At 37.5% G+C, this 25,322-nt stretch overlaps 1 protein-coding gene across 19 annotated transcripts in view; it reads left to right on the top strand.

Annotated features, from left to right (window-relative positions):
• ZSWIM6 (zinc finger SWIM-type containing 6) overlaps positions 1 to 25,322 on the top strand; it is a 196,421-nt gene that overhangs the window by 146,458 nt on the left and 24,641 nt on the right. For all 19 annotated transcript variants that reach the window (XM_042987450.1, XM_042987556.1, XM_042987468.1 and 16 more), the window contains one exon: positions 22,839 to 23,018. In XM_042987450.1, the coding sequence (XP_042843384.1) occupies positions 22,839 to 23,018 (180 nt within the window). The remainder of the gene's footprint in view (positions 1 to 22,838; positions 23,019 to 25,322) is intronic.

The raw sequence follows: 25,322 nt of genomic DNA on the forward strand, positions 1-25,322 counted from the left end.
CGCAGACTCAGAACACTTGTCTCATGTACTACCTCAGATACCAGTAGTCATCTCTATGGGCCTCTTCCGCACCCACCCACCCACCCACATTTTTCCTGAATCGTATGCTTAAGTCACACATTTAAAATGATGCTGTAAGTAACTTCGAAGGGCTTTTGTGCACAGTCAGAAATAAGATTCCAAAGACTCTGCTTTGGAGGTCATTGTGGAGAAATACCTGGGAAATGCTACCTAACGTCTCTAAAAGTAATAGACTTAGTAATTTCATCCACTGTTTTGAGCCACTACTTGTTTTATATGATAAATTCAAATCCAGGCTTTCCCAAGTTTGAAGCTGATGGTGGTTAGTGAATGTCTGAGGAGTTACTCCTTTTCAGAGAGAACTTGGAAGCATTCCAGTGTGGTTTGCCATATAAGTAGTGTTCTCTTTGCTAGTGCCATGGAGAAAACAGCAATTCCCAGAGCCCCCTTGCAGCAAAAAGTTGTCAGGTGCAAAAGTTGGATACTTCTCTGTAGCTGTAAGTGTACAATGTAAGCCTAATGGACTACACATTAGGGATTGTTTCTCACCTGCCAGTTTATCTTCCCTGGCCATAAGGAGAAGACAACTTTACCACTGAAACCACTTCAGTGTCTTCTCATTAACCCTTCATTCCAGAAGTCTTATTGTGGTTTCTTTATCAGTATGGTATTAAGCCCTTGCTATGTTCAGAGGCATAGATGTATTAAGTGTTTGATTTTACTATTGGTGATGGTCCTGGTAGTATAGGGGGGGAATAGAGGGATAGAACCTTCAGGAGACAGAAATTAGAATAGGCATGAGTGAACTGAGGGGTACTTTGATAGAGTAATTTATTCACATATTAGTACAAATACTTGTAGAGACTGAATTTAACATGGTTTTACAAGGTGTTCATGGAGGCGAATTGTTAGGAAGTAGGAAGAAGTAGTGACAATGAATAACATGAACAAAGACAGGTATGAACTCAATGGGAGAGGGTTCAAATTCATTGTCAACAATGTTGTCTTCAAGATTTTCAGTCCAATTTTATTGTCATTTGTTTTTACTCCAAAGGGAGGTGAGAAGGGAGAGAGAGTAGACCTAGGATCTAAGCTTTTCCTATGCTTTATTTCCCATTTTAGTCCAGCTACTGAAGATGACATAGATGTCAGCACTTATTTATCAGGAACTATGCTGAGCACCTAACGCATGCATTATTTTTTCATTCTTGAAACAATCCAGTGAGATTTAGGTATAATTATTTGCCTTAATTTTATAGCTGAGAAAACTGGCACTTTGGGAGACTAGATAACTTGCTTGAGGTCACAGTAGCAGAGCCGGGATTTGATCCCAGGCCAGTGGCTTCAGAGACTTAACCGCCAAACTACATACCATCCTCACTTGTTTTGTTTTGCCTCTCTGCTAAGTGGTCTCTGCTCCGAGCAGAGCAGGGGCAAGGTGAAGCTCACCTAGATGGCAGTAAACCCTGTAAAAGCTGCGCGGCTGGTCTGCCCACTCGTGGTCCTGCAGGTCTAATTATAGTCGTCAGAGCTTACCTATTCTAGTTGCTCATCTTTGTTTCTAGCAACTCTCGAACTTCAGCATCTGAAAAAAGATACAGTGTAGAAGAGCCACATACATGCTATTGATTGAGAACTGTTACAATAAACTTATGCTTATCACAAAATACAGAGAGAGTACATAGGGGATACGGGATACAGTCGAATTTTCATTTCATTTTCCAGGCTCCTTTGCTAAGGAGCCAGTGAGACCTTTAGGTCATGGTCTTTGTCCTGGCCTGTATCAAGCCCTAATGATAACAACACTTGTCAATACTTGCTTATGTCATGTGGTCTGTAGCTCTGCAGATCCCTCCTGCACTTGGGCTAGGCTGTCCTGCTATGGAGTGGGGTTACACTTCCTGTTTCAGTCTGTGGTTTTCCCCTTATTATTCATAGCTCCCTCTAAATACAGAGGCTTTGTCAGTTGTTCAGGAGGCTTTGCTTCTGTCTGGCCATGTTCTCAGAACACTGATGCTGCTGCTGAGTCCTCACTACCTGTGCGTGGTGTATTCCTCTGTTTTGTGGTCCTCTTGCTTTTTGTCTCTTAAAACTGAGACTTCTGTGTTCGGGGCTCAGAGGCCCCTGGATTCTGCTCTGCTCTGGGAATGGGAAGAAGGGGGGTTGTTCTCTGCTCCTTGAAGTAGGCAGAGTTAACTTTTAGTTTGGGTCAGAACTGAACCAAAAGAGAGAATGCGTATTTTTTTAAACATTTTTTTATGTTTATTTATTTTTGAGAGAGGTGGTTGGGAGGCGGAGATAGAGGGAGACAGAGGATCCAAAGCAGGCTCTGCACTGACAGCACAGAGCCTGACACAGGGCTCGAACTCCCGAACTGTGAGATCATGACCTGTGCTGAAGTCAGATGCTTAGCCCACTAAGCCGCCCAGGTACCCTGTGAATGCATATTCTTTACTTCCTGTACAGTGCCATCAACTGTCTTTCCCTTGAGTGCAGCTGCTAGGATTTAATTGTCCATTCATTACTCACTTATGGGAAAGAGTAGAAATAAAGAGAACAATTTTTAAACAAATATTAATAGAAAATGGTAGATTCTCAAGATTAAAAGAGATCTTTACAGATTGTTTGATCCTATTATCTAACCAATTGGAGATTCCTAATGATAATCATCTTCTAAGTTATTTAGGTGTACAAATAGATGATCTGTAACAACACTTGGGGATCACCCCCTTGTGTATTTTTATGAAACTTTATTCTAAATATAGACCACAGAGATTTTATTAGGAGTTAAGATGCCTTATGACTTATGATAGTACATGTTCGTGTCCTATATTGTATATGTAGTGTGTTGGTAGCATTATTTGTACCAAGAATAGGTTCTAGTTTCTTTCTTTTATGTAATATTTATGAATCCATTGTTAGTAGATATTTTTCTCATATTAGTGGCTACTAAGAGTGTCAGAGTATTAGTATAAAGTGTCTTTTTCTTCCTCACAACAATTTTAGAAAAGTTTTATTCTCTTTCTGTTTCCTAAGAGTTAGTATTGCACTTGCCCTCAAGAAACTGCCACCAAAGGGAAATGTGGCTGGGGGAGAGGTGGTCTCCTTGCTCAACTGTGGATCTCTGGGGAGCACCATCACAATAGGGTGGGGGGGGGGGAGTGAGAGAGTGGGAAGGAAGGAAGGAAGACGGGTTGGGGAAAATTTCCTCTCATCACTTCTTACCCTGAAGTGGCAGCATACAAAAATAAATGAGGTCTGAGAAGCCTCATCTAAGCCCTCTGAGATTCTCAGGAGCTTCACGGGGATCAGAGATGCCGGGAGCCAGACTAGAAGAAGTAGAAGCCACGGGAGGAGTGAGACAGCCACTTAGGTTGTTCTCTGTGGGGTGCCGTGTGGAGCAAGGTGCTTTACAAATGTTTGTGCAGTTGATTAAAGCTTAGGTGGGTCAATGAGGGGGCAGGAGAACCTAAGGAAATGATGAATGTGTGTCTGTTAGACAGGGGGTGTTCACCTGTGCCTCACAGAGGCCCTGAGGCGGGATCGGGAGGAAGTGAGTGTGGATGGGGGGAGGCAAGTCCTCTCCGTCCCAACAGATGACTTTCACCACTTGACACATAGGCTTTCTGTCAAGATTTCTCTAGAACAAAGGGTTCTGAGATTAAAAATGCATGCTTGATTCTTACCATCTTCAATAGGCTTTTAAATAGCTGCTCTTCTTAGAGGTGTACCAAAGAATGACTTTTATTTATATAAATAATTTTCTTTTTTGAGGAGAAGGCAAGCTGGTAAATGATGTATAGCAGGTGAGTTTTTGTGAGGCTGCTGTAAGCTTATCTAACAATTGCATAATATTGTTTCAGTGTTTAAAAATTCCAAATTGGAATAAGAATAATATTCTGTCTAGTAAAATACAGGTGCCCTCTGACATTAAACTGCTTGGATGAATTAGTAACTGGTTCTAGGTTATTTTCTCAGGCTCTGATCTAGAGACAAATAACCAGGAGTAGTGATAGTAATTGTCCAAAATGGGGCTAACTCACACAGCTCTCTGTGTCTCCTGTTGCAAAGATAACCTTTGAAATAGAAATTCTAATCTTTGAATTTGGGCTGTGTCAGCTCTATTTTCTTGACCCTAGGTTGTGCTTCCCAGCCCCTTTCAATTTGGGGTATGTTAGTAAGTTTCAAAATTGCTTTGGGCAATCCTGGAGGAGAGCATGACCACTCATCAATTAGGTATCAGACTTAAGTTATCAGCAACCTTGAAATGGCTTAGATTGGAAGCCCCAGTCTCTCTTTATGGATGGGCATAAGCTGAGGGAGTTGGATGGGAGGACTGTATACAGGGCACTTGGGTCCAATATAAGCTTGGAATTTGGAGAGAATTCTGTTAGGAACAATGGCTTCAAAATGTTGCCAAGACCACAAAAGTGGGACACCTCCGGTCTCCAACACACAGACATTTAAAGATGATAGTATATCCGGTAACCTATTCACCATACATACTGATCATACACATAGGATGCTCTTTGCCAAATGTTAGGGTCCTGTGTACAACAGCTAGTCTGAGAGATTTTTGTTTGTTTTGAAACCATTTAAACCACTCACTGTCCTTAATAATCTTGTCAGTTGCTGTCTTTTGGGGGCATTTAAACTAATTCCAGAGCCATCCTTTTTCATCTTTATTAGTGTTCATGTGATAACCTCACCCCCCTTTCCTCTTCTTGTCCACTAATTAGAATACTGAAAATGACACATTTTTTTTTAAGTTGTTTTCCTGTACAGGTGAAAAAAATGTGCCTGGCATATAGTTGGTGCTTAGTAAAGTATCTATCAATGAAATAGTGAAGAAATAATTGAAGTGTAATGCTAAAACACTTATTTGGAAGCTTTACGAAGTTGAGTATTTTTGATGTACTGAGAACAGTGATTGAAAGGCCTTAGTCTTCACTGCGTCTTCAGTTTTCTTCCCCTCCTGGCTTATCTTGCCATCTTCGCCCATGTACAGGTGGATATTCATGGGTGCCTGTTTATGCCTGAATGTATGCAGATGCACGTGTGCGCACACACTCAATACACACTGAAATACAAACAGTATAGAGTACAGAAGGGCAGTGATTCCCCCTTGCCATCAGTGCTGCAGGTAATCTATTGCATTAATCAGCCAGCCAGTGGGAAATGCATGGGGAGTGATTATACTATCATACACAATACAATCAGCATGAAGCACTTGTCAAGACCAATACATCAAAGTTTAATTCAGTAATAGAATGAATTAGAGCAAAATGAAACATTCTGTTCTCCAAGAACTCAGCACTCATCACAGGTTCTTTCTCAACTCGGTAGAAAAGTCAGTGCATTAAGAAACTGTTTTTATGAATGAAATTGAAGTTCTCTTATGTCCAAATACTGCAATCCCTTTTACTGGGGCTTCTTATACAAGTCTAGTGCTAAACTATATTCGTCAGTATTCCATAATCATAGCCATTGGTAAATTTGATTATTTTTTGTGAGGGATCCTGATGATCTTGTATCCTAATTGTTCTCCATGGTTAAGTGAAAGGCAGTTCTTTTCCTATTGGCTCAGGGAAGAAGCACTTATCTATAGATATGGCTGGTGGACAGTAGAGTGCCCTACCAGAAAGCAGATAAATTAACAATGACTTGGTGTTTACAGTGCTTTATGATAGGTACTGTCATTAGGAGCTTATAGTCTAGTTGGGAAACAAAATGAATAAGGGAAAAATAAAAAGCAGCCCAAGACCACCTAAGGCAACTGAAGAAATGAAGTTAGATAATGTAGTACCTGTTTCAGAAAAATTTGAGGATCTAACACATTTCATATTCTGAATCAGTCTTCTGTGTCAGTTTATAACAGTCAAATGAAATACACCTAACCGAGCATGCTTTTTCAAAGGGACAGGTAACAGCTCACCAGGACTATTGTAGTTTTCAAAGCCTTCGACTGGAATACAGAGAAGATTTCCTGAAGTCAGATGGTCTCTAAGTATGGATTCTGATCCCCATATTTACCAACTGTATATCCCTGGACAGGTCCCTTATTTTAGAGAGAACTTTAGTTTCCTTATGTGTAAAATGACCATAATGAGGATTCTTAAGGCCTAAAGATGATTAAATAACGCATAACACTTTCTTTCTCATTCCAAGGGTCTTTTGCCTGTGTCGAGAAAGTGGGCCCAATGGGAAGCTTATAGGAGAGAGACGTCATGAAAACCTAGGGAGTCTTTTTCAGAAATAGATTTCTATAAACTTGGACTGTTGAATGGATCGTGGAACTGTTTGTGAAGACAGCTTGGTTAAGCAGCCAGTGCAGAGCGCATGGAAAATGCTCGTGCAGGTTACCACAGTTCACATTCCTTCCCCTCACTAACAACACTGACTACCCTTTTTGTGTATGAAAATAAGACGTCTGTCATTGTGGCTTTTTTCTTTATGATTTTTCCTGTCTTTCCTCCCTCCCTCAAAAATGAGAAGGGTGGTGAGTGGTGGACGAGCTGGCTCTGGCCATTCCTACAGAACCAGATTCCCAGTAAGGTCAGGCAGGCTGTTTTTGGTGAATCTGGCATGTTGACCTGTCAGCACTGACAAATCACTGCGTATCAGAGGAGGGCCACAGGTTTCCCCAGAGGAAACATTATCAAGGATACCCATTAACTTTTTGGAGTATCTGGTTTGTTTTCTTTTTTGATAGCAAAAAAAGATGGTTGTTTCATTCAGTCTTTTCTCAGAGCCTGGCTAAATAATAGCCGATTTTGCGCGCCCTTTTGCTTGAGAGTTAGCCCTGCTCGGGGCACCTGGGTGGCTCAGTTGGTTGGGCGTCTGACTTCAACTCAGGTCATGATCTCACAGTACATGAGTTGGAGCCCTGCATTGGGCTCTGCTGACAGCTCAGAGCCTGGAGTTTCGGATTCTATGTCTCCCTCTCTCTGTTCCTCCCCAGCTCGTGTGCACTCTCTCCTTCTCTCTCTCAAAAATAAACAAACATTAAAAAAAAAAGTTTTTTTTTTTTTTAAAAAAAAAAAGCCCTGCTTGACCTAACATGATCTCAGAAACTCTCTCTATACAGTGTACCTGAGGTATTTGAAATTTTCCCAGAAATGTTTTAGTGCGTTCGAAACTATACCAAATATAAAGTAAGGAGAACGTTTTTACCAGTTAAACTTATTTCTCAAACAGTGGTGACTAATATATTAAGACTGAATTGTACTGAGAACAATACTATAATTAGGGTCACAGTTTTTGTGTGGTCTGACCCAAGAAATTTTGTGACTATAGTTTTGGTAGCACAACTAATTATACCAGTGATCTCCTATTTGTGACTGCAATTAGGCATTTCATGGCCTCTAAATAAGTATAATTAGTTAATTGGATCATGCATGAAATTCTAGCCTCTCATAATAGCCTCTGAGAACAAAAATAAAATGATAAATATTATGAATTGTTTTATAACTGTGGAACCCTGGGAAGTACCACAATTGTTTTACTTTGTTACTATTTCATAGGAATAAACATGGTATTAAAAAGTAGAAGTTAAACTATGTAACATTCTTTATTCTCTACCTTTGAGGCAGAGAGAAAAGGGGATCACTAACCTTTCTGCTGCTCCTCTGCCTCTTACTCCCCACTTGCCACTGCACCTGTGTGTTGCCCCCTTAGCATTATACACGTTGTATCTTCTGGAAAATAGGGAGAAGAGCCACATTTATCAAAAACGCCTAAGTGCCTTTATGGAAGAGGTGTACCTTTTAATTACTGAATTGATTTGCATACTAAAAAAAACATGAAGTAGAAGGACTTTAAAAACAAGTGTTATTGAGTCTGGGGGATACCACTAGAGAATGGCCAACTGATTTATTCAGTCACAAATCATAATGCTCCACCCAGTAGTACACCCACAGGCAAAAAGCACACTTAGTCACACGCAAGTGCATTATCCTGGAAATGCTGATGTGACTGTATTCTAACAGACCTCGTGATACATCATAATTTCAGAGAAAACAGATTTCTTCTGACTTGGATAATCATTCTTGAATTGTAAGTTGGGTTTATCTTTTGTTTGAAATCTTCAGTGGAGTTTCTTGTTTGCTGTGACTTTCAAAGTCTTGAAAAATGCAGTTTTCTTTTGTTTTCATTAGGCTCTTTTTAAATGGACCTTGTGTAGGTTTTTGTTGGGGATGCTTTCTCTACAGGGGAGAGACAAGACATGGTTAAATAAAGTACACGATTTCTTAGCTGTGCCTTTAAGGTTTCTTCATAATTTTAGACAATAATGTACCCTTTTATATTATGCTGCGAAAATATGAGCAATAGAATGATGATTCTGTCAAGAGACAAAAATGGTGAATCTTGGGATTTATGTATGCATAACTACATACATGAATCCTAGCTTAACAGAAGTACTTTTTGACTACATAGGTAGGCAGAGGCTACAATACCCGAGTGTTGAGAATATTGGATTTTGGGGAGCATGAGTTTGTAAGTTACTTTAGCTGTAAAGTGAGTTTTTGTGACAGTGAAATGTGATTGTGTATGTAAAATACTTAGCACAGGGTTAGTGTGAGGTGAATATTCAATAAATGGCAGCAGTTATTGTCAGGTGGATAAGTAAAGATGCCATTCACTTTTAGAACTGTGTTAGCTGAACTAAATAGAGCGGTTTGTACCCTAAAGCAGACATTTTAAAACTTTAAATGTAGACTCTAATTAGAAACCTAACATGTGTAACCTGATATTGTTAGGATTTTCCTTGAAGGGATAAAAATATTAGCATACAAACCAGCACTTAATATTGCATTGTGTGTTGGGATACCTTTTGTGCTGTTAAGCTTTCATAATGACCTTTTTTTTTTTTTTTTAAGTTTATTTATTTATCTTGAGAGAGAGCGAAAGCACAAGCAGGGGAGGTGCAGAGAGAGAGGGGAGACACAGAATCACAGGCAGGCTCTGCACTGTCAGCGCAAAGCCTGATGCAGGCCTCAAAGTCATGAACTGTGAGATCGTGACCTGAGCCCAAGTCGGTCGCTTTAAGCAGCGAGCCACCCAGGCATCCCGACTTTGTTTTTTCCTGTAGTTGCAGCTCTTCTCATATGTTCAGTGATTTATTTGGGTTTGATTAGTTTGACAATATTCACCTACTCATTGGTAAATACCTCACTTTTCTATCTTGTAATCTAGCAGATTTATAATCTTCCTGGTAATTGTGATAGATTAAAGATGGCCATATATTCTTTGCTACTCTCTCATTGAGACATGAGGTCTTTGTTTTCTCCTCTTTTATCTGGTCAATTTTTTAAAAAATGTTTGACCAGCAGAATATGGCAGAATAGATGCTGGGTCAGTTTCTGGGCCCAAGCTTTAAGTGACTAGCAGGTCTATTTCCTGTCTCGTAGAAGGTTCTATCTTGGTTCCCTGAGTTTTCATGTAAGAAGTCTGGCTCTCCTGAAGCTGCCATGCGCTGGGACAGCCCCTGCTGTCCACATGGATGGGCTGTGTTGAGGCAAGGGGAAGGTTAGGAGAAAGGCACTTCTGACCTGCAGAATCATGAGATACAATGGTATGTTCTGTATTAAGCCAGTGCTTCGTGCTTCTTCTCATGGTTATTTTCCAAATGCCAAATTTCTTCAGCAGTACAGGATATAACAATGTGTGAAGATGAAGTTCTGTATTTCAGTTTTTCCCTTAGGTTGGATTAAGTCAGATGTTTGTCACCATTGAATGTTTATTATTAATGAATAGGGTAACATGATCTTAACATATTCTGCATCTCCAATTTTAGGAATTTTTTTACAGTAATTCTTCCTCACCATCATATTTTAATTGTGCCAAATTTCACCTGGCTCGACTTCTGGATTTTTCTCACCTGGTAATAAGAATTTGAGTTCACTTTTAATTTTGTGTTCCTGTAGAAGACTGTGGAACCCTGGGCATTGAAAATGAAAAAAGGAGACAGTGTACAGTAGCTAGGAGTTTCAGCAGAGAGGCTGAGGAAGGGGATGCTAAAGGAAGAATAAGCCCACACTTCAGTGCTGCATTCTCTGTCCATCCATTGGCACGAAGTTACCATGGGCAGAGAAAATGTTACATGACCCTGTAGGGATGGGGACGAGTTTGAGAAATGTCTCTTCCATGCCAGTAGATAAGGACAAAATTACCCAAAGCATCTCTGACCTCTAAGTGTCTCTGTGGGCCCCAGTTGGCCTTGGGAAGCTGGAGAGAACAATGCTTGCCAGAAAACAAAACACATTTAAAAGCCTATTGTGGAAACTGAGGGAGAAAGACAGACTAAAAGATGTTTCCTGCTAAAATCACACAGCGAGTGGAAATTAATTTACAGGAACCCATTATTACTAGCTTAAGCATTTAATGTCCGTGATATTTTATTGATGTAATATATTCTCTTAATTGTTTTATTTTATAAATATAAAAATATTTGTATGGATATTCACAGAATCGCTTGCAGTCTGAGCCTTCCAATCCTGTCTTAACTTTTGAGTCTTCTCATCGTGTTTCTCTAGCATTGAAGTCTTCTACACAGAGGTTTGCAGGGACTTCACCTTTTGGAGCTGAGTGAACTCTGCACTTTTCAAACACTTTGTATATTATCTTAAGTCTCAATAGCCCTCCAAGGTAGATGGGATTTATTATCCCTATTGTTTAAATAGGGAGCTGCCACCTCAGAGACAGTAAATGGTCTTGCCTGTAGCATATCGTGTCCTTTCCGGATCAGAGCTTGTTGATGAAACATTTTTTCTAGTTGGAAATGTAAAACAATGGATATGTGAGATGGGGCAAAATGGTAGTGATTTGTACAACTGAATATTTGATGGAAAAGACAGGCTTTCCTGAATTCATTAGTCTTTGTTACCCACATTTTCTGGGAGTATGGGTGCTTGTCCGCTGGCACTATTATTGGATTGTTGAAGTAACCATAAAGGCCTTTGTGATGATTTATCTTCTGCCTCCTTGTGAGTCTGCCCACATTTGCTGGCGATTTGGTCAGATACGGGATATCAACAAGGTTAGAATGCTTTTTTTTCCTCTTCCCAGGGGAGTTGCCTTCCTAGTTTTGGTTTACTTTGGCTTGTACATTATAGTGCGTCTTTTTGGTGAAGTGCATCTTTTGGGTATAGATGAGGTGGTATCGTGGAAAGAAGAGTAAAAGCATGCTGGTGGGAAAAAGCTAGACTAGAGCCGAACTGTCCTGTGGATAATTCAGAAACTGAATGATGTACACACCAGTGACTTGATAATTGCCTTTATACACTTTGAGGCATTGAAGCTAGAAAAGCAATTTAAAGGTATTGAATTTGTTTTCACTGTAATTCATTGCAAATAATTAAGCATCCTTTGTGAAAGAACCAGTAATACCTTTATAGATGTCAGGTCCTCTGGTAGGTGCTGGAAATGCTAAGTTCTGAGTTCTGTGTTGTATTTTTGGTTGAGTCCTTAAAAGGGTTAATATTTCTGAGGGACAACAGAATGAAGTGTTTAATTATCAAAGAGCTTTATTTTTAAAACTACAGATGTTTCGGGCATGTGTTTGAGGGGAAGGAGATAAATGCCCAAAGTAGAACTCTGAATTAATAAAATTTGGAGAATGACTTACTCAATTTGGTTAATTTGGTTATTAAGGCTAATTACAGCTTTTGTAGTGGTGACTGTTAAGATAAAAGACCATATCTATTATAGCTCAGAACTTGAATCGAACATTAAGAACATCCTTTCAGGATCAAACCTCTTTTTGGGGAGGTGAGCAATTAAAGAATGTTATAGGAAAATTAATAAAGGCTTGGCTTTAAAATTTTTTTCTCATTCTGCAAAATGGAAATTTTCTCATTAGAGAAATGTAAGCACAAAAATCTAGATTGGATTTTTTTCCTCAAATCATAGAAATCGTTGTGTAAGGTTTCAAGAATATTTAGGATTTTGCTTTTAAGGACCATAATCTATTTGAGTTTTATTTTTCTTTAAAGTGGGAATCGAATATTAGAGTTATAAGTTAATGAGAAAATGTTTTTAAAGCCCCATATATGGTGCCTGTAGCACATAGTAGACATCCAAGAAATGGCGAGGATCAATGATAATGATTATTTAATTAAAGTTATCTTTGGTATTCTTCTATTTCTTAGAAAGAACACTTAAAAATTTTTTTTTATTAGAGAGAGAGAGTAAGAGAGAATATCTTAAGCAGGCTCCATGCTCAGCACAGAACCTGACACAGGGCTCAATCCCATGACCCTGGGATCATGACTGAGCTGAAATCAAGAGTCAGGACACTCAACTGACTGAGCCACCCAGGTGCCCCAAAAGAACATTAAAATCAATTTTTTTAATTAAAGGTTTTATTTTTAAGTAATCTCTACACCCAATATGGGGTTCGAACCTAAGACCCCGAGATCAAGAGTTGCATGCTCTACCAAGTGAGCCAGCCAAGGGCACCTCAAAAGGACATTTTTAAAGAAAAGTAGTGTTATGTCATCAAAATCATGTTATCTTCTTATAGACTGTGACTTCTCCGTAGGTGAAGGTGAAACTCGCTGTTCTGTCAAATTATCAACTCCTTCATAAGCAAGTCAGGCCTTCAGCACTATATGTATCAGTTAATGTTTTTCTAATTTTGAGTTATTTCGAAAGAACTATTGCTTGATAATAAATTTGGTTATTCTGTTTTTAAAACCTTGTGTTATGTTTATGTGGAAACAATGGGTTTGGGGTAACATATATCTTAGGGTATGTAATTTCTACATTTAATTTAAAGTTAGCTCTAGCCCAGCTTTTAGTTGGCTTGGGGGTGCATGTTTCATGCTGATTTTCAGAATAAATTACAGTTTACAAGTTATGGACTGAAATACAGAATTCTGAACTATAGTGAACACATTAAAGACAAAGCACTAATTTTAGAAACACATTTACATCACATTATTTGTCAACAGTAATTTACTTAGTTGCCCTTTTACACACAACCTTGTTAATACACTAACAACCTGATAATGAAACTATACTAGTCATGGCGCATCTTTCAGGGCAACTTCTTGATTTTAGTTTCGTCTAATGTCTATTTAAGATTAGGAGAATTATAAGATAAAAACGTCTTGGAAGAAAACCTTAGAAGATTCTTAATTTTTAAGCATTACCCATTGAATATTGATTTTATTTTTTCTAAAGGTCATTTGATGATTTGGAAATTTTTTTAGTTCATTGTACCCTAATAAATATTAATGGAAATTTTTGATCCAGTATATAGCTTTTATTTAATTACTTAAATGTAACTTTTTTTGTGTTGCTAGGGTCCACAGCCTAAAACCTGGTAAAGTTGTATCTTATTTTCCAGTGGAGTTCATTGGAAAAGGCTGCAACTTAACAGGTTCTTTAGATACCATTTTGATTTGTCCCTTGCTTTGTGACATGTTTCATTTGAAGCTGGGTGGCCATGTTTCATTTGAAGCTGATTGTCCTGTTTCCCTTTCTGGGAAAGGCATAGAATTAATAAGGTAGTGATTTTTGCAATGTCCATTGGCTCATTAGAGGATTCCTGCTTAGAGTGCCCTCATACTTAAATCCTTGGAGTACCAGTAGACAGTATTGTTTGGTACAGATATTATGTAGCAGCAGTTTACTTTGTAGTTTACATGTAGTAAAATTCTTACTGTAAAATATATACTGCAAGTACTTACTATAAAAATACAGACACCTATACTTAAGGTCTTGGGTCATCATGGAGAGTAGGCCTGCCATTGCAGCATCAAGCTGGTGGTTTAGGGATATTTGAAAATGGTATTACAGTGCTGCAGGGTTCAGTAAGCCGGGGTTATTGCAAGATGATACAGTATGTGAGAATGATAGTGGAAAACAAGCATAAGAAAGCTTCCTGGGAACCTTTATAATGACAGGATGATTCACATTAAGGGAGCACTGTGCCTGACCATGAGGCAATAGATTTTGCATAAAGAGCAGTAGACAAAAGAGGAGGATAGGTTCTACTCCAAACCGTATCTGAAAGAGGTTATTCAGGAAGGAAGAGAGAGAAAAATGGGTAAAGAAAGAATCATGTAGTTGGAATCTATGGTTGCAGCTGTCCTCAGAGTATTGTTACGAAGTTGGTTAAACCTGAAATGTACAATTTAGAATGCTGGACTGCAAATGTATTACTTTTAAATAAATGTCTATTACAATTATTAAAAAAAATACATACATCTGAATTTTTTGATGTACAGTTTTGAGTTTGGACAAATGGCATCTTCTGTAACAATGACCACAGTCAAGATATGAAATGGTTATATCATCTCCAAAAATTCCCTCACACTGTCCCCATGTGTCCTTTCCATCATTGACTGTCCCTTTCATTGGTGATTTATTCTCACTTCTTTTAGTTTTACCTTTTCTAATATGTCATATAAATTAAATAGTAAAGAGGGTACACACACACGTCTTTTTCATTCTGGCTTCCTTCATGTAGCATAATGCATTTGAGATGTTATGTGTATGTCAAGGGTTTGTTTCTTATTGCTGTATGTCAAGGGTTTGTTTCTTATTGCTGAGTAGTAATCGGTTTATGAATGCACCAGTTTGTTTACCCATTCACCTGTTGAAAGCCATTTAGGTTGCTTCCAACCTGCTGCACTTATGAACAAAGCTGTTGTAAACATTCCTGTGTAAGTTTTTTTTTTTTTTTAATTTTTTTAATGTTTATTTATTTTTGAGACAGACAGAGACAGAGCATGAGCAGGGGAGGGGCAGAGAGAGAGGGAGACACAGAATCTGAAACAGGATCCAGGCTCTGAGCTGTTAGCACAGAGCCTGACACGGGGCTCGAACTCACGGACCATGAGATCATGACCTGGGCTGAAGTCGGACGCCTAACCGACTGAGCCACCCAGGCGCCCCTCCTGTATAAGTTTTTTTATGAACATAAATTTTCAGTTTCCTTGGGCAAATTCCTAGAGGTGGATTACTGGGTTATGAGGTAATTAAATAATATGTTTCACTTCATGAGAAACTGCTGAGCTAGTTTCCAGAGTGGTTCTATCATTTTGCACCCTTTGAGCATTCCAGTTGCTCCACACTTTACTAGCACTTGGCATTGTCAAGTTCTAAATTTCTTTTTTCTGATTTTATTTTAATAGGTGTATAGTGGTATGGTTTTAATTTATACTTTCCTAATGAGTGATGATGTTGAGCACATTTTCATCTGCAGTTTGCTATTATATTTTATTTCATCTGCAACATCCCATTATACACATTATATGGTTCTGTAGATCTTACTTGATGAAGTGTCTTTCCAAATTTTTTGTCACTTTTATAGGGTCGTTCACTTTCTTGATGAGTTTTGTGAGGACTTTTACATATTCTGGATGCAAATCCTCTCTCAAATGTATGATCTGCACATATTTTCTCTCAGTCTGTGACTTACCTTTTCATTCTCTGAAGAGTATCTTTCGTAGAGGAAAAGGTTTTAATTTTGATGTTTGCTTTCTCAATTTCATCCTTTTTATGGATCTTGCTTTTGATATTGGGTCAACTTTATCTTTGTCTCACCCAAGATCATAAGAGTTTTCTCCCCCTCCTCCAAGTTTTATGGTAAGGTTTTATATTTAGGCCTATGATCTATTTTGAGTTTTTAAAAATTTAATTGAACCAATCCTTTAATGAAGTTTTTGGTATGGATTTAAGTTCACTTTTTTCACAAGAATATCTAATTGTCGCACCAGGTGTTGAAAACGTTTATCTTGGGGCGCCTGGTGGCTCAGTCGGTTGAGCATCCGACTTCGACTCAGGTCACAATCTCGCGGTCCGTGAGTTCGAGCCCCGTGTCGGGCTCTGGGCTGATGGCTCGGAGCCTGGAGCCTGCTTCCAATTCTGTGTCTCCCTGTCTCTCTGCCCCTCCCCCATTCATGCTCTGTCTCTCTCTGTCTCAAAAATAAATAAACGTTAAAAAAATTTTTTTTACAAAAGAAAATGTTTATCTTTTCTCTACTGAATTGACTTTGAACCTCCAATTGACCATATTTGTGTAGGTCTGTTTATGAGCTTTTTAATCTGTACCATTGATCTGTGTGTTTTACCAATTGTGCATTGTCTTGATTACTGTAAGTATAGGAAGTCTCAAAATTAGCTACTATAAGTCTTTCCACTTTGTCCTTCAAAATTGCTTTGGTGATTCAGTATCTGTTCTTGTGTCCATCATGTACACAAACACCTGCTTGGCTTTTGAGTGGGGTTGTGTTGAGTATATAGATCAGTGTGGAGAGAATTGACATCTTAACATTGTTAAGGTTTCTAATCTATGAACATAGTAAACTTTCTGCTTTTTAAGATTAACCTATTTTGTCAATATTTTGCTTTTAGCATAGAGACTCTGCACGTTTTATAAGATTTATAACTAAGTATCATGGTTTTTTGGGTACTAATACAAATGGTAATTTTTTGGTTAAATTTTTAACTGTAATTTTTCAGTTTTAGCATATAGATTTACAGTTGGTTTGTGTGTGTGTGTGTGTGTGTGTGTTTTATTTACAGAGAGAGAGAGAGAGCATGAACAGGGAGAAAGGTAGAACAGTAGAGAGAGTCTCAAGCAGTTGTCATGCTCAGCACAGAGCCCATAGTGGGACTCGATTCCATTCACTGGGATCATGACCTGAGCCAAAATCTTGAGGCAGACACTCAACTGACTGAGCCACCCAGGCACCCCAATTTTTTGGGGGGGTTTGTTTGCTTTTTGCTTTGAATTTGTGTCATGACCTTTGGTAAACTTACTTATTAGTTCTAGGAGCATTTTTGTAGGTCACTTGTCTGCAAATAGAAATTGTTTAATTTTTTTCCTTTTGTATCTATGCAGTTAATTTCCTTTTCTTGCTTTTTTGGGTTTGCTGAAATTTCCAGTGTAATGCTGAACAGGAGATGGAAGAGATACATCTTCCCCTTATTTTGATCTCAGGAAAAATATTCAGTCTTTTGCCATTATGATGTTCGTGTAGCATTTCTTTCACACATGCCTTTATCTGATTATCTTCTTTTCCTATTTTGTTGAGAGGTTTATTTATTATGAAGGAATGTTGAATTTTGTCAGTTGCTTCTTCTGTTGGGAAAAATTACTTTATCTACATCTGTTGGAGATGGTCTTTTTTTTTCCCCTTTGTTAATATAGTGAGTTGTGCTGATTGAATTTTAATGTTAAATCAACCTTGCATTCCTGGGATAAATGATACTTGGTTGTGGTTTATTTTCCTTCTTGTATATTTCTTAATTAGACTTTCTAGTATTTTGTTGAGATGTTTACTTCTGTGTTCATGAGGGATATTCATCTGTAATTGTATTTACTTATATTTTTGTCTGGTTTTGATATCAGAGTAATGCTGGGCTCTTAAAATGAGTTGGAGACCATTCCCTTCTATGTTTTCAGGAAGATATTGTGTAGAATTGGGATTCTTTCTTAAATATATTTGGTATAATTTTCCAAGGAAACCTCTGAACCTACATTATTAAAGACTGAATTGCAGATTTGATTTCTTTAATTTATTACTATTCAGGTTGTTACTTGTTGAGTGATGAACTTTGGTAGTTTGTGAGTTTCGGGGAATTTTTTTTTTATCTAAGTAGTAGAATTCATAGGCATAAAGTTGTTCATAGAATTCCATTATAAGCCTTTAATTTTTTTTTTTTTATTTTTTACATTTTACTTGTTTTTGAGGGGGGGGCACAAGTGGGGGAGGGGCAGAGAGAGAAAGAGAGAGAGACAGAAGCTGAAGCAGGCTCCATGCTCTGAGCTGTCAGCACAGGGCCCGACATGGGGCTTGAACTCAAGAAACTCTGAGATCATGACCCAAGTTGAAGTCGGATCCTTAACCGACTGAGCTACCAGGTGCCCCTGATTTTATTATTATTTTTTAAAGAAGCAGCTTTTGGTTTCACTGAATTGAGGGGGTGCAGGTTTCAATTTAATTGGTTTCTGATGTTATTTCCTTCCTTATGCTTGCTGGCTTTTGCGTTCTCATTTTCTTAAGGTGGATATTTAGGTTATTGCTTTGGGTGCCTGGGTGGCTCAGTCAGTTGAGCATCAGACTTTGGCTCAGGTCCTCATCTCCCAGTTCATGGGTTCAGGCCCTGCATCGGGCTCTGTGCTGATAGGTCAGAGCCTGGAACCTGCTTCTGATTGTGTGTCTCCCTCTCTCTCTGCCCCTTCCCTGCTTGTGCTCTGTCTCTCTCTCTCTCTCTTAAAAATAAACAGAAACAAAATTTTAGATTATTGCTTTGAATCCTTTCTTTTTTCCAGGGTAAGTATTTAACCCTGTAAATTTCCCTGTAAACTGTTTTCAGGTATACATCACAAATTTTGATATATTTTATTTGTATTTTCATTCATTACAGAATATTTTTTGAGTTTTCTTGTAACTTCCTCTTTTACTCATGAGTTATTTATAAGTGTTGTTTAGTTCCCAGATATTTGGGAATTTTCCAAATATCTTCCTGTTACTGATTTCTAGTTTAATTCTTTTACATCAGAGAGTATACTTCGTATGATTTCACTTCTTTCAAATTTGTCAAAGTTTGTTTTATGGCATAGAATATGGACTGTCTTGGTGAATGTTCTTTGTGCATTTAAAAAAAGTAATGTTTTGTTTTTCCTATTAATGGTAGGTAGAGTTTGCTATAAATGTCAGTGAGGTTAAATTGGTTGATAATGTTGGTATTCTTCATCCTTATTAATTTTCTGTCTGCTTGTCTTATTAGTTATTGAAAAAGGAGTGTTAAAGCCTCTAAATATAGTTGTGACTTTGTCTATTTCTCCTTTAAGCTCTGTTGATTTTTGCTTCATGTATTTTGAAGTCTTCATGTTGGGTTTAGCTTACTCATTTAGGATTCTCATTGTTTTTGGAGAACTGACCCTTTTATTCTACATCTCACTTTATCCTTGATGTAACTATTCCTTGTTCTGAAGTCTACTTTGTCTGATATTAATATGGCCCCTTAAGCTTTATTTTGAAAGTTTTACGCAGTATATCTTTTACCATTTAATCTATGTCATTCTATTTAAAGTATCTTTCTTGTACATAGCGTAGAGTTGGGTCTTTTTAATCTGAATTTACCATCTCTTTTAATTTGTATGTTTAGACCATTTACATTTAATGTAATTATTGATGTAGTTGAATTTAAGTCTCTTTATCCTTTCTGTTTTTATTCCTTGTTCCTTCTGCTTTTCTTCCACAGTTTTCTGTATCTATGTCTCATCTTCTGGGACTCCAGTAATACAAATATTACACATTTTTATGTTTTCCCACTTGTCTTTAAGGTTTGGTTCATTTTCTTCTGATTTTCTCTGTTCTTCAGATGAGATCATTTCTATTTTCACATTCACTAACTTTTCCCACTGCCGTATCCATCCTGCCATTGATCCTATCTAGTGAATTTTTTATTTCAGATATTTTTTTTTCAGTTCTAAAATTCCCATTTAGTTCTTTTTTATAGTTTGTCTTTTACTCATTTAATAGTGTTTACCTTCTCATGGAGCATAGTTATATAGTTACTGTAAAGTCTCTGATCATTCTCACATATGGTTTATCTTGGTTGTCACTGTTGATTGTTTTTTCCCTTGAGAATTGATCACATTTCCCTGTTTCTTTGTAAGCCAAGTAATTTTGGATCCTGGACGTTTTGAATATTGTGTTGTGAAAATCTGAGTCTTCTTAAAATCCTCTGGAGAATTTGTTTTTGTTTTTGTTTTGTTTTTGTTTTTTAAAGCATACAGTCAACAATCAGGGTAGATTCAGGCCATAAGTTTTGTTTTACCTTCTTTGGATGACATTATCAGTAAAGTTTTCAAAGCCTTGTCTCTGTTGCTTGCGGTCTGTCCAGTACATAGGACTTGGGCCTGTTGGTATATAGTTTTTAGGGGTCTCCCTCTTCAGCTCCTGATTGTGAGGAGGGTCCCCTTTTCCCAGTTCTCTCACCAACTAGATGATATTTTCCTTTTTTGCTGAATGTGCCCTCTACAAAGTTCCCAAAATGGGACTAATTTTCTGCCAACCCAGGAGACAAAAGAGGGGGAAAAAAGTAATATGAAATCAGCCTCACATGGCTTATTTCTTAAAGTTTTATTTCTCCAATCTACTTGTTTATTTACTTTTTAGAGCCCTCAAGGTGCTGCTTTTTGTACTTTTGGAGAGAGATAAGCAATAGTGGGTTTATTCCATTTTATTTTTTTAATTTATTTTTATTTTTATTTATTTTTTTATTTAAAAAAATTTTTTTTAATGTTTATTTATTTTTGAGACAGAGAGAGACAGAGCATGAACAGGGGAGGGTCAGAGAGAGAGGGAGACACAGAATCTGAAACAGGCTCCGGGCTCCGAGCTGTCAGCACAGAGCCCGATGCGGGGCTCGAACCCACGGACCGTGAGATCATGACCTGGGCTGAAGTCGGACGCTCAACCGACTGAGCCACCCAGGCGCCCCGGGTTTATTCCATTTTAACTGATCACATTTTGTTTTTAATTGGCATTTTAAAATATAGGAATGTAATTTTTAAATACTTCTGGCTTAAATAATCAGTTGTGGCAATTTTAATTTTCTGTGGTAAAAATTGTTTGATATTTAAAATATCAGATTCTATAATTGAAGAAGCTTGCTAATTTTATTAAGTTTTTAATTTTAATTCCAATATAGTCAACATACACTGTTATGTTAGTTTCAGGTGTACAATATAGTGATTCACCAGTTCTGTACATTACTCAGTGCTCATCATAAGTGTACTCTCCAGTCCCCATCACCTGTTTCACCCATATCTCCACCCACCTTCTCTCTGGTAACCATCAGTTTGTTCTTTATAGTTAAGAGTCTTATTTCTTGGTTTCTCTCTTCCTTCCTTCCTTCCTTCCTTCCTTCCTTCCTTCCTTCCTTCCTTCCCCTGCTTTTGTTCATTTGTTTTGTTTCTTAAATTTCACATATGAGTGAAATCATACAATATTTGTCTTTCTCTGACTGATTTATTTCACTTAGCATTTATATTCTCCATCTCCATATATGTTGCTGCAAATGGCAAGATTTCATTGTTTTTTTTATGGGTGAATAATATTCCTCGGGTGTGTGTGTGTGTGTATACACACATCACATCTTATCCATTTATCTGTTGATGTACATTTGGGAATCTTGTTAATTTTATATGTGAAAGAATGTAAAACATCTCTTTTGGACAAACAAAACAAACAGTGGTTGTTTCTACCTTTATTATTTACTTGGCTAACACAGTTGATTAAAATACACATAGATACATGTACCTTTCTTTTTTTTTAAATGTTTATTTTTGAGAAAGAGAGAGAGAGAGAGACAACATCAGCAGGGGAGGGGCAGAGAGAGAGGGAGATCCAGAATCCGAAGTAGGCTCCAGGCTCTGAGCTGTCAGCACAGAGCCTGAGCAGGGCTCAAACCCATGGACCAGACTGCGAGATCATGACCTGATCTGAAGTCGGATGCTCAACCAACTGAGCCACCCAGGCGCCCTACACACGTACCTTTAAAAGAAAAAGTATTGTGAATGAGTTTGAAGTACTAGAATCTGTCTTGTTTTGAAATTAGTAAAGTAAAACTTGTAGTTTTAGAACTTCTGAAGTATTTGTTTGAATTAGCTACCTAATTAGCTATTCAAGTTATGAGTTATGCATTCTAAACTCATTATGGCAGGGTGCCTGGGTGGCTCAATAGGTTAAGCATCTGACTCTTGATTTTGGCTCACAGTTTGTTAGATTGAGCCCTGCATCAGGCTCTATGCTAAGAGCCTGATTCTCTCTCTCCCTCTCTCTCTGTGCCTCTCCTGTTCATATGTGCTCTCTCTCAAAAATAAATAAACTTAAATCATTTGAAAAAATAAATTCATTATGGTTTTTCCTTTGAAAAACAAGTGAAATTTTGATTAATGTTTAATGATTTCATTCACATAAAGACAAATTTAGTGATTTCATTTATAGTAAGATTAGTTTTTGAAGCGCCTGGGTGGCTCATTCGGTTAAGCCTCTGACTTTGACTCGGGTCATGACCTCACGGCTCGTGGGTTCAAGCCCTGCGTCTAGCTCTGTGCTGATGGCTCGGAGCCTGGAGCCTGCTTCTGATTCTGTGTGTCTCTCTCTCTGCCCCTCCCCTGCTCACACTCTGTGTCGCTCTCAAAAATAAGCAAACATTAAAAAATATATATAATAAGATTAATTTCTGGTGAAATCATTTAGGGGGAAGTATGTTTAAGTGAATTTTATTTTTAAAACATCTGTTGAAATATACATATGCATATCAATTGATATGCATTCTAATTTAAAAACATCATTAAGTTTGGAAAGCTTATAAAACTAGGAAATTATTTATTTGTGTCCATTATAGTACCTTTATGATTTTATTGTAAAAAGGTAAATTTAGAAGTAAATTTAATTTTTGCATGGAAGAAGCATTTAGAGTGCTTTGTTACAGCATCCATATATAAAATGTTTGTAGACTAAAGTGGTAAGTTGGACTTTACTTCTTTTTTGTCTTTTTTGTCCAAAATGTGACACAAATAGGAAGGTGATACAATTAGCATTTGAAATATCTTTCATCTTTATATGTAACCATGTTTGGATCTTTGGTTCAAATTTGGGCCTGTTGACCTTCTTTCCATTAAACTCTATATGAGATTTGTGGCTTAGATTAAGGAGAGAATGGAGTTATAAAAATGGCAGACCTAGGTCCATTCTGAAAGGGTTTAAAATGTATCATTAGGTTTTAGAATTGGAAATTTTTATGATATTTGAAATTTACTTCCCTCTCTCCCTTTAAATTAGGTGCTCTGTGGATGTGCATAGTTTTAAACCCCCACTGCAAGTTGGAACAGAAAGCCAGTTGGCTAAAACAGCTGAAAAAGTGGAACAGTGTTGATGTCTGTCCATGGGAAGATGGAAATCATGGCAGTGAATTACCCAACTTAACCAATGCTTTGCCTCAGGGTGCAAATGCTAACCAAGGTGAGTCCACAGTAATATTTTGCTCACTTTATATTCGCTTAATTGTGCATATATGTTTACAGCAGTAATACAGTATACATGGGAAAATTATTTTGCTCACTAAGAATTCACAATTCAGGGACTTAGTGTTTTGACTGTGATTGTATGTATTTTAATTTTTACCTGATATCTTTGTGTATGCTTTTTCATATTATCAGAATACAAATGAATATTGTACTTTTATGTATTAGAATGTGTTAAAATTCTCTATTAATTATTTAGTTTGAAATAATGTAAAAAATCATGGAATAAGGAGGTAATATATTACCTTGTAAAACAAAATATTGAGAGGCTTGAGAAACTATTTTTATCTCTTTTGGTGCAACCCACTTCATATTTGGGTTGCTGTGTAATTTAATCAGTTAAAATTTGTTAATTTTAAACATAACAAACATTTATGTGACTGGGTTGGAGGAGCATGGGATGCTGTTGGCATTTAGAGTAGGAAAATTCTTTATTATAATGCATTGTGTAGCATACCTGTTCCCACGTACTGTAAGCTGATAGTGCCTTCCAGTCTTTGGAACAACTAAGAGATGCTTCCAGACATTTCCAGATGTCCTCTTAAGGACCTGTGTCTTTCATTTCTATGCTCTTTTTTTCAGCTTCTCCCTTTCTATTGGATCTACCCATTTAGCTCAAGTTCCTCTCATCTTCAAAAAACAAAAACAAAAACCAAAAAACAACTCTTTCCTTGGCCCCACTTTCTCTTCCAGCTACTACACAATTTTCTCCTCTCTTTCAGAACCACGTCCTTACAGAAGTTAAGTCTTAACAAATAAAAATTTCATTCACTTATTCCTGTAACTATTTTTGTGTGGTTTTGTGTCCCTGCTGCCTCTTTTGGTGGGGGAGATGTCTGGGGGATTTGACAGACTATGACCAATGTAAAGTGGGAGTTAAATGACATTGGAAGGATCCAGAATCCACATTGTCTTTCTGTATGTGCTGGCCCCATATGGAGTTGGTACTACTGAAAGAGCTGGCCATTGTGTCAAGTGTGAATGTTACTATAGTGTTTTCAGTATCTACAGAGAAAGAAAATAAGGTCTTTTACTCCATAGGGACTTGTCTTACCAAAAAGAAGTTTTAAGGTGTACTTGGCTGGCTCAGTTGGTAGAACATGTGACTCTTGATCTCAGGGTTGTAAGTTTGAGCCCCATGCTGGTTGTGGAGATTGCTTTAAAATAAAATCTTTTGAAAAAGGAAGTTTTAGGACTTGGAAGAGATGCTTGTCTGCCTCAGCTTTGTCTAGAAATATTTATTTGCTTTGGGAATTCAGTATTTGAAATCTGTCATATTTTATTGCCCATGATTATGTTAATTCATAACTTCAGAGAAAATAAGTACATCCCAGTTTCTTTTCTAGAAGCATAGAATTTTCAGGTTTACAATTTAGTTTTATTTTCTTCCATTTCTAGGAAACGGTATACCTATATCTATATAGGTAAATTACTTTAATCTCCTTTTACTTAACTGTTTGTTTCTCTTTGTTTCACTTCCCACCTGCTTTTTGGGACTGCCATCCTAACATTTTACAGTTTACATTTTACTTTACATTTGGTTACTTTCCCTTTGATTAAACATAAATATTCCATAGGCTTTAGAAAGCCTTTAAGAAGTGGTCCAGCCTCCAGATGAAACCGCTCATTTCCTTTATGGTTTGGTCCTGGGATATGAAGTTAGAATCTAGTTTCTAAGGGTAATATTTCTCGGGCCTAAAGGTAAAGGCACCATAGTTTCTGTTTTTAGCAGAATATCCGCATCCTGCAAGAGGCTGTCAGAAGAGACATCTCTACAGAGGGACTCTGATGTTCAGCCTGCAGTAGTGCTGGGAGTGCTGAGCAGGCTTGGTTGGGGAAAGCCAGCAGAGCCCAGCCGCCATGCCTCTGCAGCTGGGCGGAGTGTGTGCATGACACAGACCACGAGCAGAATTGAATGTGCTGGCAGATTGGAGTGAATGTGAAGGGTGAATCAGGCCTGGTCTTCGCTAAGATTATTTGTTAGAATTAATTAACAACAACAGTATTAAAATCCGCACTGTTTGAAAGAGTTTTTTTTTTTTTTTTAATATACCAGAATTGTAGCCAGTTTTTTTATTTTAATTTTTTGATAAATGAGCTAATGGTTTCCTCTTTTACTTTTCTGAATTTCCCAAGTTTTCTTTAATTGGCATGTATTGATATTACATATGCTTTATTAACAACTTTTTACAAATTTGTGTATTTATCATTTTGAAAATTTGGCAAATGTAATCTGTTTCTT

Source organism: Panthera tigris, chromosome A1 (genome assembly GCF_018350195.1).
Source record: "Panthera tigris isolate Pti1 chromosome A1, P.tigris_Pti1_mat1.1, whole genome shotgun sequence".
NCBI lineage: Eukaryota > Metazoa > Chordata > Mammalia > Carnivora > Felidae > Panthera > Panthera tigris.